Source organism: Miniopterus schreibersii, assembly GCF_964146895.1.
Source record: "Miniopterus schreibersii genome assembly, chromosome: 2".
Lineage (NCBI taxonomy): Eukaryota > Metazoa > Chordata > Mammalia > Chiroptera > Miniopteridae > Miniopterus > Miniopterus schreibersii.
This window is the reverse complement of record NC_138102.1, coordinates 55,522,108-55,541,742: the sequence shown is the minus strand read 5'-3', so window position 1 is coordinate 55,541,742 and position 19,635 is coordinate 55,522,108. Positions and strand designations below refer to the sequence as shown.

Here is a 19,635-nt window from a genome sequence, read left to right as displayed (position 1 = left end):
AAGCCAATCTTCTTTTTAAACTTTTTTTTTTTTTTTTTTTTTATAACAGAAACCAAATGACTACTGTAGACACTCTTAAATTCCCTGTCAATCGTTTCATTATAGCAGCATCATCTGTTTGAAAATATAAGCAATTCCCTCATCTAATTATAGGAAGGATTTGAGGTTCATTAACATTGCCAAGGCAGAGGATCCGATGTGCAACTGCAGAGCTCTGCTTGGTGGCCTGTGTTCTCAGTTTCCTTTCATTTGCTTTCTCAAGGTCTCCAAGACTTTTTCCTGAAATCGTAAAATTAATTTTTCCTTCCAAATAGACACGTGACTTAGAAGAAAGGAATTTACTACAGTGTAAACTATTCTATTTTTGTGAGAATGGTGTAAAAAAAAGATAAGACAATGGTCAGCAGAGGAAGATAATTTTATCTCCCTATCTGCCTGGCTTCCCCTCCCCCATTTATTTATTTATTTGTTTGTTTGTTTGTTTGTTTGTTGGTAGGTTGGTTGATGGAACACAGTAAGGAGTAAGGAATACAGCTGAAGAACCCAGCTATTAATCCCAAACTCAAGTTCTTGTTTTTACTTGAAACTCCTACATCCTTGTTAAGTGTTGCAAGTTTGAGAAAATGAAAAGAATCCTATACTGCAGGGGTTTGAAATGTGTTCAGGTTTGTGGATCACTGCATCCGTGGACACTTCTATCCCACAGTGTTCAGAAAGAGAAAAGACCGAAGTCTCAAGATTACTTCACTTCCTTAAAGAAATAACAACAGTTGGGGGTTATGACTATAGTTTAAACAATAAGATTTTCTTGGGACATCTGTTTTGAGATCACATGTTGAATAGATATGAACTCATTTCCTACTAAGCAAGCAATCTACTATTGTTGATAGCTGTTTACCAGTTCTGTGAGTCAGATATTAGCTTGTGGCAAAGGTCCCTCTTAAATCCTCCGAGTATTCTTTAAACTGTGTACATAGTGTTTTCCTTAAATAAAATGTTAAGAGAATTAAAAAATGCAGTCTTTTCCTGTCTCTTGGTAAATTATAGTCCACAGAGTCTCAGGCTTGGGAATAATATTTAATGTATTTATCTTTAAAGAGTCGTTTCCTATGTTGTCATTAGTTAGGGGAGTAAGATATTAGGTTTAGCAAGTATTTAAATAACACAGAAACTATTAAGAGATGCTCTCTATGTCAATATTTATGTAGCATTTCAAAACTAGAAGTAAAATTAAGTTTCCTTTATTTAGATTAAATCAATTGTGATTAATTTAGTGTCTTCAAAAATGTGCATGATCTCAAAAGAATGGTAAGCAGATAAAAACAAAACTATAGATACTATGGAGCTGACCTTGGGTTCCCCGGTTTTAAATCCTGCCTTTCCATTATCTTAGTCCCAATTTCCAAGCAGCATTTTTAAGCTGGTTATGTAGATCAGTTTTTAAAGCAAAAAAATAGCAATTTATCTGGCCTGTATGTTGTGGATAGTGTTGCCACTAAAAAGAATCCAGGACATTTTTCCTTCTTATCTGCAATGTAGCTCCTATCAGGCAACCTGTCACAAGATAGTACTTGATATAAACAAGAGATTGCAAAGACATCTCGGTAATCAATATCAGGATGGCTACAGTATGGAAACCCCAACCAGTGCATATCATTTGTCTCAGCATCTATTTCTATGGCCAAATGAAGCATTAATTCAAATCATAAATCTATGGTGATTTAAATCTGGGAATGAGCACCTGCCTGCTTTAATGATTTATTTTGTACATTTCAGTAAGCAGGAGATTTGTCCATATGAACTGACAGGTCACCTTCAGATGCCAGGAGCAGACTGTTTATCACCATGCAGACTAGCATCTCATCTTAGCAAGTAAATATTAAACTAAAAGAATCCAATTGATTGTGGATGAGGGAGAATGGCGACACGGCCATATATTTTACTCAGCATGCTGATGCCTCACTCGGATCTATCCTGAAGTTTCCAGTTCTTCCTAAAGTGATCACTCTGTTGGAAAGACGTGAGCTCAAGGTTACCAGGTAAAATTGGAATATACAATAATTATTTGTCAGTGTCAAAGGTTTCTTTAAACACCTTTTTTTGGCTAATTTTACGATTCATATAAAGAACTGGAAAGGGTCACCTATAATAAAAATATGCCTTGAGCTCCCCAAGCTAAATCATACCAAACCACACACACACACACACACTATACATATATATATGTGTATATATATATATACATGTGTATATATATATATACACACACACACACATTCTCAGGCAATAAGGATTTATTTACAACCAAGGGTAAAAACAGTGATCCGACATAGGAAAATCTGGAATGTTCAACAAAACATGTGAGCCAGAAGAGTGCAAGGGAAAAAAGAACACTGACATGACTTCAAAATTGTCACTGGATTTGGGCAGAGCTAAGTAGCAACAATACAACATTGAAGTAGCACCTCTCTGAGGGGTTTCACTACTTCAAAAAGCCAACTGATAGATTCATGAGAAGAGTGAGTTTTTATTCTGAAACAGAGGCCCTTGAGATTCTTGGGGTTCCTCTCGGAATCCTTATGCTCCGGTCCCACTTCCTGGGCAGCCCATGCTAACTGCTGTTCCTAGAGGATCCCGCACATCCTGTTATGACTCCCTGCACACCCAGCCATTCCGCCCGCTGACCCTCTGCCTCTTGAGTACTAGGATTTGGTATGATTATTTTTGTGTTCCTAGAATGAGCTAGGAACACAAATGTACAACAAAATCCAAACGACATAACAGCTACCCTTACATTTCCTCACAGGCAGGCAGCTCAACAAATATTACGCAGCAGGGAGAATGGGAAAATAGGAGGAAGTGATTAATGGCTATAAAAAGAAGACAAAGGTAATTTTCCAAAGGGCAGATTTGGAAATATAATAATCATAGCAAAAGCAATACCAAAATGACCCATCTTACTGGTGACCAAACAAGGCGATGGGCAGACATTGTAACAATGAAGTGATAAACAGTTGACAAATACGATCTCCTTGAATTATTTTGATGTAATATTATTATTTATGCCATTTTCCAGATTTGAAATGTTAGGCTCCAAATTTTCCATAACTTCCCAAAGTCACAGAGCACGTAATTATTGAACACTTACCAAGAGGCAAGTACCATTCTCAGAATCAGAGACACGACTAGAGCCAGATAAAGCAACTGCTAATTCACCAGCTGCTTTGATCTATACAAGCTCAATCCCCACCCCTACCATTGCCTTGTACCTTCCCCTTCCTCCCCTTCCCCAAACTCTCTTTTCCTGATCTCTAGATAAAGGAGGAAGGCAGGGGGTATGGTCAGGAAGGACAATAAGTCATAAATTCTTAGAGGACAGTAGCATGAGAGAGAGTAGAATAAAAATGACAGTGATAACATTTCCCCCTCAAATCAGCTACAGATAGGTAACATAAATGATCTACATGCCTTAGGGACTAGCAATGACACCAATACTACAAAATCGAAGACCCTCTAGGAAAATTCAAATAAAATTCTGCTCCTGATTTAAATTGGTGTGGGATGGTGGGCGTCAAAACTAAAAAACAATATAAACTACCAACTACATACTTTAATGAAAGAAAAATTATTTCTTCCAAGTAAAGCACAAAAGAAAATTAAAATTGTTTTTTAAGTATTATGTGATAGCCTATGTACCCAAATAATGAAGATAAACTATTATTTAGTCAGTAGGCAAATATTATTCTATAATATTAAGTGGTAAGTTTATGCCAATGCTCCGTTATGAGCTGTAGTCTCCTTGTCTTATGCCTAATTTGTCTTTGGCTTCTCCAAAGTCAAATTTCTGGTCTGCTGTTCAGAGATTTGAACAAAAGTATTATGTTTTAATATATTTGGCTTTAAATGTTATTAAATTGCATAATTGGTTTACCCCTCCTCCCAATTCCAACTATTAAGAATAACCTGCATGAAAGTCTTACTCTCCTAAAATTTTGAAAACAATCCAGATTATTTTTTTAAATGATAATTAAAATTTGTAGTGGCCAATTACTTGTTTTTAAAAGTGTCTAATGCAGTTCTATTTTTTAAAAATATGTCTTTATTGATTTCACAGAGAAAAAGGGAAAAAGAAACATCAATGATGAGTCATTGATGGGCTTCTCTTGCTCGCCTCCTGCTGGGGATGGAACCTGATAACAGGGCATGTTCAACTCCTGAGCCAAGTTAGCCGCGCTAATCTTGCTCTATTTTATGGACTAAAGTCAAAGACTTCTATTTTTTAAAATATATAGTTAATAGTTATAATTATAATTAATTTTACTTAAATCAATTTTTAAAAGATTTTTTAATGTATTGATTTTTAGAGAGAGAGTGAGAGGGGGAGAGAGAGAAAGAGAGAGATTGATTTGTTGTTCCACTTATTTATGGATTCATTGGTTGATTCTTGTGTGTGCCCTGACTGGGAATGGAATCCACAACCTTGGCATATTGGGACAACACTCATCCCAACTAAGCTACCTGGCCAGAACTACTTCAATCATTTTTAATTTTTTTCATTTAAAAAAACTATTTATTTTTAAAATTGTTATACAGTAAAACTGACTTTGTGGGCAGGGATGGTAGAGTTTTATGAATTTGAATTCATTTTTCATGTAGCCACCACCACAGTCAGGATGCATAAATATTCCATCACTCTGAAAAAGCACCCTTTATAATTATACCCCCCTCACCTCTTGAGACTACTGATCTATTCTCCATCCTTATAGTTTTGTCTTTTTTCAAATGCCAGATAAATAGAATCATATGTGCCTTCTTGGGTTGACTTCTTTCACCCAATTTAAAACCTCCTTATGTCTTATTTTTTTCATTTTTCAGAAAATTCCCTTTCTCCCATACACCTGAGTTGAGCAGTAACACCTTTCAGATGATCATACAGTCGCAAATTTTTAACTTTTAAAAGTCTAAATGTATGCATGTAAACCATGACCTAAGCAACCCATTGTCCTCCATCTTCTCACTGGAAGAGCTACAAATGCAAGCACTGATGTGTTCTTCAGTCTCTTCCAATTTTAAAGCCATGCTTTTGGCTTTCTCCCTCCTTTATTCATCCTCAGACATGTCACCAACCTTCTTTATAAACTACTCTCACATCAAGCCCACGACTGCTGCTCCTTTCCTGTTTCCCTCATGTAGTTCTCTTGAAAAGTTCTATTTTTCCCCCTTTTACATTTGAAGCTACCATTTGGCATCACTGAAGCCATGGTATTTTGTGTTTTGTAGGTTTTCAAAATTACTTCCTACTCTAATGTTTAGCTGTAGTGTATGGTTCCTTGGAACAGTTGCAAGAACGATTACTCAGATCCATAGCAATCTTCCATATATCCTTAACCACATGACAATGGACTGACTGCGGAGAGCTGATTATATACAGAAATAATCTGTTAAAATAATGTGTGGAAAAGAAAACTTAATTGAACTGCCATAACGTATTGTGTCCTTTGTGAACATATGATGTATAGTATCTTATACACATCTTGTAGTATCCAAATTTCTCTTGTTAAATTATATTTTGAGCACAATTTCTACACTTTAAGAGGACACAACACATGCAGTGGAAGAATTAAATGTTGTGTCTCACCAACACATGGATGCTAAAGATATATATAAAAAAAATTAACCCACATTTGAAGTTGTGTTTGACAAAACAAATTACCCAGATGAATTCTGCAAGGAAAAAACTGTTCCTTTGGTTTAAACAGTGACTTACAAACATTTCAACTCTTTCTCCATACCTCAAGGGAAAAAAAATCAAGAGAAATTAAGTTGTATGTCTAATATAAGAAAAATGGGTAATGGTTGTATATAGAAATAATTATCAACATAATTCTTATTCTTGGCAGCCCATGAAAGGATGAAGTTATATGTTTTGCTGTTAATGCAAATTTCTTATTTAAGAACAAATACATTAAGAATACAAAAGATACAAAGTGTGTGGGTTTGTTGTAAATATTCTTCTGCCACCTTGCCCATAATCGATATTTTAGAATTCTGATTATTAAAACTTATTTGCATTATGAACTATGTTAACTGAATGCTTACAGAAGTTGCAGGCATAAAGTTGATCCTATCATAAAAAAATAATGTTGCTACTTATTTGTTTAGACTGGGTGATATTAGAGGCGAAATGGTATCTTCAAAACATACATTGTTTGGGAGCTAAAAGTACCAACTTCCTGAGTGGATAACCAACGGTTTTGTTCTGGAAAAGAAAGTTATTTGGTAGCAAAATGATCACAGTCAGTTTCGGCGAACATAACTTACCGACACTTGAATTCATGTCCCCATTTTCAGAATCTGCTCCATGCTGGTTGTTACTGGCGTGATAGTTGCTCATAGCTTCTAATTTGATTTTCTTCACCTTCATTGCTTCAGCAATAGCTGCGTTGGTAGCAGCAGCAGCTGCTGCGGCTGCCGCTGTCAGGCCTTAAAAGAATAAATTAAAAATCGGGCAATTCAAAATCTGATTTTTGATATAATAGTTCGTGTACTTTATATAACACACACACAAACATATGAAAGTATCTGATTCCTGTATGCAATACTTTGATAACATGTATTCATTCACAGCTAGCCAAAAAAAATGGATGTAATAGGGAGAGTGCTCTCTAAATTCCCAAATAAAATATTAGCAGAAACATAATTCATACACAGGAGGATAGTAGTAGAAATGCACCTGGAACTGCATCGCGGACAAACCAATCTGAACATGTCATTCCCTGCTGAAAATCCTCTACAGCTGTCTAAAGGTGGAAAAGTCTGCTTAACTTAATTCCCAAAGGCTTGCCCTCAGGAGCAAACCTACCTCCTCACCCCAAGTTTCCTCGTTTCCAAGCCACACTCCAGCGACGCTGAACACGCCACCAGCACCTGCACGTGCCCTGCCGCTCCAAGCCCGTGTTTCCACACAAGCCATTCCCTTTCTCTGGAACACCCTTGCCCCGTGACTCACTTCCCTGACTTTTCGTTCTTCAGAATTCTAACCCCGGGTGGACACTGTCAACCACTACGCCGTGATGTTTCTCCAGAGGGCTCTGTCTCTGTTCAGCCAGAGAACCGAAGGTAGAAGCGGACATGAGATTAGACACAGGGTGTGAGGCCATATTATAAAAGAACAAGAAACTAAGGCCATGCTTTATGTGTAGGCTAGACATAGCTAGCAGATGTCCTTGAGCAGGGCAATGCTTGTTTTCTTTAAATGTTTGAACTTTTATCAAGTCAATTAACTTCATGCTGGCATCCCTTATCTTCAAAATAATGTACAGTGAACTATATGAACGATCTCTCCTTGTTGTAAAACTTTAACAGTCCGCGAGACAATCTATACCATCACCATCGCCACCCACGTTTTTTGCTGTGGCTGCTTCACAGTTTCTGACTACAGTTCTTCAGCCTGGTTTAAATTTATCTGTGTGATTTATTTCCACTCCCAGCTGGTGGATTAGAGACTGAACAATTCTCTCTTCCTTTTCCTCCCCACTAATCATGACTTCTAGTTACTACAGTAAATAAAATACAGCCTCAGGAATTATAAAAAAGTCTTTTTCTGTAGAAATCTCTGCTTTTTTTTGTTTGTTTTTTGTTTTTGTTTTTAGAGGTTAGGAGAAGAGCTCACCTCTCCTTCAGATCAGACTGAAGAGGTCTTGACAGCCTTTACCCCAACAGAAGGCCTTCGGATTAGACCTTTGCATGAAAACTTGGTAACCATTCCCTAAAAAAAGCACTGATCTGAATTCAAAGAATTCTCCTGAGTCTGGACTGAGCAGTTATTGCCTTTTAAGTCTCAACTTGAAATGATTTTCTCATCTTCCTATGATTGAATTTTCTCCCCAGTTACTCATTTCCTTCGATGATGTTCCAGAACATTTTCTTTCCTGTTCTCTTAAAGTTCTCTTAGTGTTTCCCAGAAAATCTCTCTTCCTCAACTTTGACTTGTTACAAATGCACAGATCCTATTTGTCCCTTCTCTTCATTGACTAATGTCATTTCATCTCCAAGCTATGACACTTCTAGGGCCTTTATCTTTGATTTATGCTGCAGGTAAATATTGTTCTATAGTATTTGAATGAAAAAGACAAACCTACAACCTGAGATATGATTGCTATTATTGTATACATCTAATTCAATAGCGTAAAACATAACTATGGGTGGCCTTGGAGAACCCATAATGTCTTCTTGAGTATGTTTTCCTCATTTGTAAAACCATTCTGTTCACAAAAGGATAACATAAGAATTAAATAAAATAAACTAGGTGAAGAACACCACATCATGTTTAGTAAAACCGAGGCATGCCTTGCACTGTAGTTTTCCAATAGACAAGTCCAATCCCAGCTACGGATATCATGGGCTGGTCACAGTTCCCTCAAATAGAAGAATCCTACTTCTCATTAGCTGACTACGTTAACTGTCAACTTTTAAAAATACTTTTTATAATTTTATTATTTATCTGATCTTATTTATGGTGCTCTTCTATTTTTCCATTTGACAGTCTTCCCAGTTGAACATTTCTAATAAAATTACAAATGATGTACCATATAAGGTGTGTGTGTCACATACATTTAATTATTTACTAGCTTTCAAATTCACTCAATTTTCTCCATTCCTACCGGTTTCCCCTAGTTTGAGCTGCCACCTTTTCATTCCTAGAATTCCACAAAAGCCTCTTAACGGCTTCCACTTTCCCCACCACTAATCTCTTATTATTCATACAGCAGCCAATGTAACCTTATGGAAATAAAAATCCAATCATGACATGCAGTGGCTGCTCTTAAGAGCCAGTTGGATTCTTTTCCTGGTTGTCAAGGTCCTTTGTGCTCAGTTCCTGCCTATCTATGTAACATCATCTGTTCCCCCAGGTTCCTCTCATTCTCTGTGCTCCAGATACATAGGCCTTCTTTCATTCCTGTAATGGACTACATTCCTTCTTTTAGGCTAGACTTTGCATATGTTATTCCCACTTTCTAGAAAAGCGCTCCAGTCCCTTATCCCAGACCCACCCATGCATCCATCACGGGATGGCTTAAATATTATGCTCTAAGAGTAGCCGGCTAAGGTTCCTGACTCTTCAGTCTACCTGGGAAATAAGAATCAGCTCAAAACTCACTTATTTTAAAGAGCTGACCTTCCCCACCCTACTCCTAAAGAGTGGAGCTAGTGATCCACTTGCCTGTGTTCTCAAACCTGCTGCATGAGGGTGTCCCATCCTCTGTGCATCTGAGTCACCCATGGAGTTTTTAAAACATTCAAATAGCTGAGTTCCACCCTCTGAGATTCTGTTTGGGACCCTGCCTTTGTATATTTTAGGTTCATTTTATTGCTCTTCACGTCATTTTAATGTGCAATCTGAGAAGAGAAACTCTGTCCCTTGAACTCTTTCTGCTCTTTTATTTTTTAAGAGAGGGCCTAGGGTGCGGGGGAGGGGGGTGGTTTAAGGCTAGCTCCTTCACACATTGTTTGCGGGTAGTTTTTATGGCGCGCTCTACTACCAGTCAACGTAAAACGTATAAATACGTTTCCCGCATACAATGTGTTCAACTAGATTATAACACAAAAAGGATAGAAATAATTTCTTAGAATATGCATCCCAAACATCTACCACAATGCCTGGCACAAACTGTCACTGAATGCAAAAATGCTTCTCAAGCTAGATTGCTTAGAAAGCCACAGGGGAAATAGGATCATGATTTGACAATATCAATGCAAGTAATTTAAAACATTATGTTTTTGCTACAATCAATTCGGATATACCAGAAGTAGCATATCTCTTTCATATAAAGCGTAACTCACCAAAGCTCCATCTGCCTAGGAAGGGAGAGGATCACAAAGCCTCCCGCCCCCCACCCCTGCATTTACTGCACTTCCTGTTGGCCCTGCAGTGGCCTTTCAAATCTCTGATGTCATTCTCAAATCCTGCAACTTGCTGTCTCTAGTGAAACTTAGCACAGAATCTATAACTTGCCTTAGAAACAATTCCCATTGTATATTTTGTTCTCTAATAAAGATGCCTTTGGGGGGAAAAAGTAATAAATTCACAAAATACCTATTTTTTTGGTCTATACTTCATGAGAATTCAGACTGTGAAACACTTTCTATGTAATCAAGAATTGTCTACTTGTGTAAACACTGGCAACCCATGACATTTACCATTCACTTTTATCTCTCCACCTAGGCCTTTTCTCAGCTTTAGCTTTGCCCCTTGCCTCAGATGCATAGAGATTTTTGTTGCCCTGCCTCCTTCAATACCCCACTCTTACACTACTGCAACTTTATCACTGCTTTTTCCCAATTAAAACAACCCCCTTTTCCCTTTGAACTAGTGATAATCTACATCAAATCTAGCTGCAGTGCACTGTAAAATTGGAGATTATCGCCCGGCCAAGCGTGGCTCAGCAGTTAAGCGTCGACCTAGGATCCAGGCGATCAGGGTTCGATTCCCTGTCAGGGCACATGCCCGGGTTGCGGGCTGCAGCCGATCAATGACTCTCTCATCATTGATGTTTCTATCTCTCTCTCTCCCTCGCCTTTCCTCTCTCTGAAATCAATAAAGATATATTTAAAAAAAAAAAAAAAGAGAGAGATTATCTTCCCAAGTCACATCCACAGACTCTATTTCTGGGATGGACTGAGGAATCTGTCTCTACCTTTCAACACGTTGATTCCGATGCTCACTGCCCTTACGCTACTTGATGCCAGTAATTTACACCTAAGTGTGCCTGCATCTTACAATAAAAGCTCGTTAACTAAGCAGATCATCATTGCAGTGGTTCTCAATAGTGAGTGTGCATAAAAATCAATAAGGAAACATTAAAATACAAAATCGGGTTGGGCCAAGGAGTCAGTGTTGAGACATATGCTCCAGTGTGCTGCACTTTGTCGAAGTGAGCCTTGTACCTTCAGCCTGCCACAGCAGAAGCACAGAGGCCAGGCCATGCAGCCCTTCTCTGTGATCCTGACGCAGAGCTGTGCACGTACTTAACCCCAACAAGCCTTTACGTCCATATATCTATCTGGTATATACTGTAATTATTACCGAAACAGCTCGAATAATTGCTCTGGTTCTGAATTTAGTTCATAAGTTTTCACCAGATTTCTTTCTTCCATTAGATAAAAAAAGAACAAATAAATAAATGAATAAAAAACCTTTTAGCCCTGGCTGGTGTTGCTCAGTTTGTTGAGCACTGTCCCAAAAGGTTACCAGTTCGATTCCCGGTCAGCGCACATACCCAGGCTGTGGGTTCCATCCCCAGTTGGGGGCGCGCAGGAGGCACCCATCAATGTTTTTTTCTCATATCGATGTTTCTCTCTCTCTCTCTCTTCTTCTCTCTCTAAAATCAATAAAAACATATTTTAAAATAATTAATGCTTGGGGAAAAAACTCTTAAAGAATAATTACCAGTTTATTTTACCTCACCAATCTCATTTTTTTATACTCTCAAAGAACACGTATAGTACCTCATACACTAAGACAAAAACATGTACTAGACTGAGAAGTCAAATGTAGTATAATTTAATTTTATTTTATTTTAAAAGATTCCAAATCCAACTTTATCATTAACAATGGAGAAGCTTTAATGTATACTTAAAGTTTTAAATAAATAAATTTTAAGTATATGTTACTGATAAAATAATTGACTAATATTTTGTTTACAAAATACATTTTTCTTCAGAAAAAGGGTAATAAATCTCACATTGTGCTCTCTTAGACCCCCAATTGGCCCTCAGGGATGGGATTGTACAGCAGAAAATTTAGGATGGAGCCCAAACGTCTATATCATGGAAAAGTATTTTGGTTTTTGGGGGTTTTTTCTTTTCTATTTGATCTTAACAAACTCTATATATTACAATTTAAAAGAATAGATTTTTACAGAGAATTTAGAAACACCATTTGTCATATTATTGTCTTAATTATGACACAAACTTATTGCTGGGGGCTCCATTCTGCTTTGGTCTTCAGAGCAAATTCTATATATATTTTTTAAACTGGCAATTGTCAGAAATTATTTTTATCTTGGTTTATAGATTTCCTGTACTTTTACCTTCACTTTTTGATGCTCTAGCAATTTTTTAAAGTTCTTGTTGAATAAGTGACTGACGGGCAATCCCTAGTTATCTAAATTCTCTGTCATACAAGGAGTAAATACAGTGGTTGAAAAAAAAGCATTCCAAAAAGCCATACAAATGTTGGACAACATGCATGAAATTTATGTGGAATACTGCAGCAAGTTATATAATCCCTAAGGCTTCAGAATCTTAATCTCTAAAATCAGAAATATCAACTCTGACCTCACAGAGATGTGGGAAAAAAAAGGTCAGATAATATATGTTACAGTAAAGGCACATACTAAGCCCTCTTCAAATGATAGTAATTATAGAAATGCAAATATGATAAAAGTTACCTAATAGCAAAGAGTAAGAATTTAGTCATTTGAAAAATGGAGATCTAAAAACTATGTTTCTATTAAATCATTTGATTTAGCAGTCTACATTGATCAAATTTATCATAAAATCATTAAATCGCCACTCTGTGCTACATTGATACAAAGACTTCACTACCTCATTCAATATCCTAAAACCAATGCAAGGGTTTAATCGTTCAGAAGGAAAGCAGGCAGTGTTACCACTTAAGAACCTCATTTCACTTTGCAAAGAGAGCGTTTTTCTTCTGCTTTCAACTCTTATCAAAACAGCCTTTAAATCCTTCAAATGCCATTATACAAACCTGATCACTCTCTTTAACAAAAGGAAAAGTATCCCCATTCTATTTATTTCAAATAAGTTAGTACCCCTAATTATAAAGAGTAGATTACAACTGTAGATTATAAATATCAATAAAAAAGACATATTGCTGTCAAATTCTTTCTCTGATCTGTTTGTTTGCTCATTAACTTGAAAGGTCCAATCTTTGATCTTTGGTTTCAAAGACATCAAGATGACTTCCAAATGTTTGATAGGTTGTCTACTTTTACATAGCATTCCATATAAAATGCATTTCCCAAAACTTAATGGTTAAATAAAATGAGTTATGTGCAAGAGATAGTCCGCATTCAAAGCTTCCATATGATAGACTTTTTATTAGTCTTTGTCGCTTTACCCAAATTTAGAAGAAACCATTTTAAACATGCAGTAGATTATAGCCAATGGTAGTTATTATTAATATGCTGGAATTGATAAGTTATTTATGTCTGGCATTTCTTCCTACTGATTATTCAGAGAGACAGGCGGCTTATAAATATCTCATCACTCCGCCTTCACAGAAATTTCATCGACAGTGCTCATGCACAGCTATTAGCAATATGAATCTAACCATTACAAGAAGGAGGAAAATCGAACATGTGGCATTAATACGCAGTCCTGGTTCCTAACCATCTGATAGGCAGATGGTGTGAAGCGGATTCTCCAGCTGAAATGAAGGGGCACATCATTTAAAACCTTGTTTGCATTCTAACTGATATCAGTGCCATATTGATATACATGATACATCATGGCAGTATTTGAACAATCTAGTTTGTTTCAGTCATAAATGTTTACAGCCTTGTTTTTTTAATCTTATAAGCATGTTCAGAAGAGTGTATTTTTAATTTATGAAACCTATTGTTTACTTCTGTTGAACTAAAAGATTAGTGGAAAGCAGGAATATTAAATTACTTCAACCCAAAGCAATATAACCAAGATAGATAAATAAAGAGGGTTTCTATTTTCAATAAAGGATGTTAGTAAAGGAATTTTACAATTAGCCCAGGCATTCTGTGCATTAAATACATTTATTCATTTAAACCTTCCAGCTTTTTTCCCCCAAGTGGCATATGGAGAAACTTAATGCTTTACATAGTCATTCATTTAAGACTCTCACTGTGTGCAATTAATCTTGTCTAACAATTCAATTCAGAAAGTAAAACATCAAAAAGCATAGTTCAATTCAACAGTCATTACTGTGAAGTAATCTTTCTGTGTCTGACAGTTCCTATAGACTCTTTGCAATACTCTGTTGAAGGTGCATTGTAAGCTCCATATGAGTTTGAATTACAACTCAATTGAAATCACTCCAAGTCTTAGAAGAACCCTTGGCTCAATATAACAACTTGAAAATACCTTTTTTTCTTTAGTCCTGTTTTCTTCCTATCCTTGTTAAAATAACAGCTGTCTAAAAAATTGACACTAATTTTCACAGTTATTTTGTTTCAATACTTTCTAAATAAGTGAAAACTGGGACAGAAACATGCCTGTCCTCACTCTTAAATGATTAAATAATGGAAGTGTTAAGCAACCAGAATAAGTTACTTAATTGTGAATCAGGGTAGACTGAAAATTTTGAGTGTGAATTTGTCTCCTAATGTCTATTAGACTGACTTTTCTTGCCCTCTGAAACACATTTATATTCTGGAGAGAGAAGAAAAATTGATCTTTGAGGCCATTAATGGAATCACTCCTTATCCCAGTTTTCAGTTTTTCAACTGATTAGATTTTTTAAATGTCTGGAATAACAAATCAACCCCACGAATTTGAAGAAAGATAATAGAAAGAGTTTATTATAATTTGATAACGACTAAAGAATGAAACATCAAATGCATCATTCTTTTTTTTTTTTTAATATATCTTTATTGATTTCAGAGAGAGGAAGGAAGAGGGAGAGAGAGAGAGAGAAACTTCAATGATAAGAGTCTTCATTGATCAGCTGCCTCCTGCATGCTCCCAACTGGGGTTTGAGACCGCAACCCAGGCATGTGCCCTGACTAGGAATTCAACCACCATGATCTCCTGGATCCTAGGTCGATGCTCAACAGCTGAGCCACACCCGGCAGGGCAAATGTAGCATTCTTATTCTGAATAGTTTAACATTGCAATCTCCCAGAGTGAAGGAAGTGATAGCAGTACTGAAGTCAGGAGGAGGGAACACCCTGGGGATGTCATTTGTCCGTGTGTACATCACTGATGAATTTCCATGAAAGTCTGTAAAATACTCAACTTCTGATCATTAACTCATAGAACAAGGCTGAAACATCATCAATGAAACATTTTAAAGTACTATGGTTAAAATAAGAAAATAGATAATTTATGAAAAGTTGAACGTGACACCAAAAGGTCTTGAATAAATAATTCACTTTTACTCCATTTTTTAACATTATCACCTCTAGAAAAATATTCTAAACAGCCAGTTGAGGTCTAGACTTACAAAACATGGAAATGAGCAAGACTTATTTTATCTAATGTAACCCTTTTATGTTACTGATGATGAAACTTAGGGGCAATGAGGTTAATCATTTCTATAGTCACACCATTAAATAATGATAGAGTAATCCCAATTCCCCCAATTCTCCATTTAGCATTGACCACACCAACTCTGTCAATAAATGTAGAAAGGAAAGAACAGAGCACAGGAAACTATAAAATCATTGAAAGAAAAGCGATCCTCTTTGCTCAAGTAGCTATGAATCGCATGGGAAGTAAAGGTTTTAGGTATTCAGGTGATATCACAAATATAAGTTAGCTCCACTTAGGAGAATATATTTGCCACAGAAACAATCTTCATTCAAGTTTAATTACATACAAAACTTTTCACCTGTACTACTGGTGAAATACAGACCCATAATATTAGCCTGAATCCTATATCTTAAATATGGCACAACAAAGAAAAAAAAAAAGCAAATAAAAGATTTTCCTCTGTATATCTTGAATATCAAAAAAAAGTGAAATACATAAACTTTGACTATAATTTTCTTTAAAACACTCTTGTCATTATTTGTTATTATTCTATTGTCCAATGAACTGGGAATTAAATGCCCCCAAGTTTGTCTAAGACTCAGCACTTCCTACTACCTACATGGCTCCACCCCAAATCACTCAATGCACTGACTGCGAGCAGGTGCTCTTCCTGGCCTGAGAGAAGCTGACAGAATATGATATTCTAAAATGATGTTTTTTTAAAGAGGCTACTTGTCAATATATTGATGACAGTTCAGGCAGTATAATAAGTGAAAAGAGGAAAGGATGTCATAAATTTACCTTCCTGCAAAAGAGTCACCTTCTTGGCACTTTAGCCTAAGAATAACCTCCCCCAAATGTTCTTCTACTTTCCTGAACACCATGTAAATTCTCTTCTAAATCCATTAATAACTCAATGAGAGTCCTTTTTTTCTTTTCTTTTCCCAGAACCCAAGTAGCATGTGGAGCTCTATCGGTCTGTGGTTGTTGGTAAGAAGGAGTTAAAAAGGTGGCCCTTTTACATGTAAATCTTATTTGGGGAACTTATCCAATGAGAAACAGCCACAAAAGTTTTTAGATATACCAATATTAGTTTTTAAAAAAGCTTTTGTGAGGAAAAGACTCAAGGAAACAAATGTATTTGTGTGTGTGCGCACGCACACACACACACACACACTTTCTAAATAGAGGTCAGGGCCTGGTTTGGGAACAATACACAACCATATTCATGGACAACAAGAGGAACAGAGACGTTAGCTGAGGCAATATGTTTTTCATACCTTTGTCATTAGGTCTTGTATTTATATCAATATCTTACTTAATCTCCATAATCAACCTAAAAAGTAGTTATTTTTCTCATTTGGTTACAAGAAAAATGTAAATGGTAGTAGGCCTATCGTAGTGCTTAGAAAAGCAGTGTTTAGGTGACAGTTTTTTCTGTGTTTTTTTTTTAATTGATCTTTATTGTTGAAGGTATTACAGATGTCTCCTTTTTTTCCCTCCCATTTTAATGTTGGACTATGGAAAAGAACAATCTTAATTTAGAAAAACAAATACCGCCACAGTGGAGAAAATACAGAAGTAAAATATAAGTTATAGTCCATACTCTCAAGTGGTTATCATCTCCTAGGGAGTGAAATATTAAATAAATGAAGTCTTTAACTTTGTACACCTTTGTAATCATAGTCAAGTTAATTTTTTTGAGTGTAACTTAGACAAACTACTTAAATTGTCTGACTTTGAGGCAACCTCATATTTGATCGTTCATGAAATAAGTGCTATATTTAAAACTATTTCCCTTCTGAGGTTTGATTAGTATATTTAACCCAACTCGTCTAGGAACAGAGCAGATGAATGTCAAGGAAGAATTACCAATGGTCGGTATTATTCATTTCTCTCTTTTTTGCTGCAAAAATCATTCCAACAAAAAGAAACATTGAATTCCTAACAAGGCAAGAAATTTGAGTCCTTTGTGTACTCTGATAGAACCTTTTACTTTATTTCAAAATGCTAGTAAACCATAGCAAATCTTCCATTGTCTTTATATCTCTTCATTTTAGGAGCAAAATCTGTAGCTATGTGATCCAAAGTCTTCTCTTGACCTAATTTATGTTGTACCATGAGATTCTATTAAAAGAAACGAAATCACTGCAGTAGATTTATTCACCTTAAATAATTTAAGCTAATTGAAAAAGACCAAACTAAAACTAAAACACTTCTCTCAAGCATTCAACTTCTGCATGTCAATTAGTAATTTAAACAACCAGCTAATCACAACAGCTTTGTGGGAAACACGGACCTGTACTGTGTACACATCTCTCTATCTCCACTGAGCTGAAGATAGAAATAAACATCAGTTCTGAGTCTGAAAGTATGTGTATCTCTTCTGTAGCAACGAGGCAATTCTAATAAAATATTTTCACTGACAAATTTGAGATCTTTCTCAATTTTCCCAAGCAAGTTTAAAAAGAACACATAGAAAAAATTTTTTTTTTAAATATCGGGAAAATTATATCCAATCACTCTTTTGGCAATGAGTTAAGGCATTTCAAATTTATAACATGACTGAAGCAAAACAAAATTGAAAACAGTATTATTACTCACAAGGTTACCAAATCATAATAACCAGAAACTAAACTCCTATGCATTGGTTTTAAAATTAAGAACCCAACTTCATGTTGTTATCTTTATATTTTATTTTTTCAGTTTACTTCCTGTTAAAATTATTAAATATAGGTTTGGTGTAAGCGATGCTAGTCACAGCACATAATGTTACCACAAATTATAATATTCTAATTGTCCCATTATTATAGAACCCTATTTGTAAGGGCAATGGTCATTTTTCTCATGCAGTCATTTCATTTTATAATCCAACCTCTAATTCCTGCAATGTGCAGCATAAGAGTTCCTATGACAATCCTACAAAGAGTTACAAAAGCTCTTTGCAGTATTTTGACCAGATGCCTTTCTTAAGAGAATTAGAAAATTCAAACATAACTCTATATTGGAAGTAAAGCATTGTGAAATATTGCTAAAGTACGTACTGAATAAAGACAGCACACTTAAGCAGACTTTTCCCCCTTTAAACAGCATTCATCTTTTCAAAAGCAATAGCTCCTCAGTCCACACGGAGCCTACTGCATTATTCATTTCATGTGCAACCTCATGCTGGACCATAAATTGTTACTTTATCTAATCAAAGGAGACTTAACTCTACAGAAGGTCAAAGGTTTAATTTTGTGAAGTATTATCTTACTCTATGAGTTTAACCGAAAAATAGAAGAAGAAAAACAGCCAAGAAACTGGTAATAAATGAACCTTTATTGCCTCAGGCATTGGCCTAGTTAATAAACTTTCATTGAAGGTTTCTTTCAACTGTTACGGACAATGAGAGGGGAAAAAAATCTTAAATTACAGCCATGTGTGACTTTTAAGGCAGTCATTCTTTTTTATCTCAACCTCCCTAGCTCAGGGAGGGGGCGAAAAAAAGACAAAGGGAGATTGTCTTCGATCTCTTAACCAAAAATGTATGTTTCTAAACAGATGAAAAAGTGCAGATAAACTTTTCTAAAAGCAGAGGTCAGCTTTGAACAACATAAAAAAAAAAAAAAAAAAAAAGGGCATTCTTTAGGTGTTGAATCTTAGAGAACAATCTCTCTAGCTAAATGCAAAACTGCAAAAGCAGGAGGAAGGCATGTTTTCTCCTCCACACTCTTGAACTGTAGCCTCCTGCTTAACAAAACGTGAGCCTTAGACTCTCAACACTGTTGCACAAATTCCATTGTAGGATTAATATTCATTAGAGGTACTGTATGTAAGTAAGTCATCCATGTACCATCTGCCTTGTTTTAGTACAAAAAATTCTTCTATTTTCAGAAACAAAAGAGTTGTAGCAAAATAATTCATTTTATTGACATTTTTAAGAGGAACAAGTCTAGCCTTTTAGCTGACACTCTCAAACGACAAGGAGTGGCCTGCGGATGGTTTTGCTTTTCAGTATTTTCTAGAGAAGGAATTGAATTGAGTTGTTCTGAACTGATATGACCTTTTTTTCAGGAATCACTGTGTTACCTATAAAAGTTATCATGGCTTCAATTCCAACCTCTTCCTCTCCACACCACAGCATAAATCAGGCAGGTCCTTGGGTCACCAACAGAGTTCTCCTGAGCTGTGAGGAAGGGAAGAAGCCATATTCTGCATCTTATGTTAAATTCTCTCAAACACAAAAGGGGGAGGGCCAGAGCTCTGTGCTGCTAACTGCCTGCCCCCCGCAGATTCCAGGTCCAAATCACAGCGCTCTCAGCAGGCACCCAAGCTCTTCCCACCTAGCAGCATTCGGACAGAACTGGCCTCCACCTCATTCCGGGACATGTCCTCAGG

The 19,635-nt window shown here is 36.2% G+C and overlaps 1 protein-coding gene across 2 annotated transcripts in view; it reads right to left on the bottom strand.

Moving 5' to 3' along the window:
- The window catches only part of DACH1 (dachshund family transcription factor 1), a gene marked incomplete at its 3' end in the record, with an annotated part of 393,322 nt that overhangs the window by 167,655 nt on the left and 206,032 nt on the right, over nucleotides 1-19,635 (bottom strand). For both annotated transcript variants that reach the window (XM_081129137.1, XM_081129136.1), the window contains exon 3: nucleotides 6,322-6,483. In XM_081129137.1, coding sequence (XP_080985263.1) covers nucleotides 6,322-6,483 — 162 coding nt within the window. The remainder of the gene's footprint in view (nucleotides 1-6,321; nucleotides 6,484-19,635) is intronic.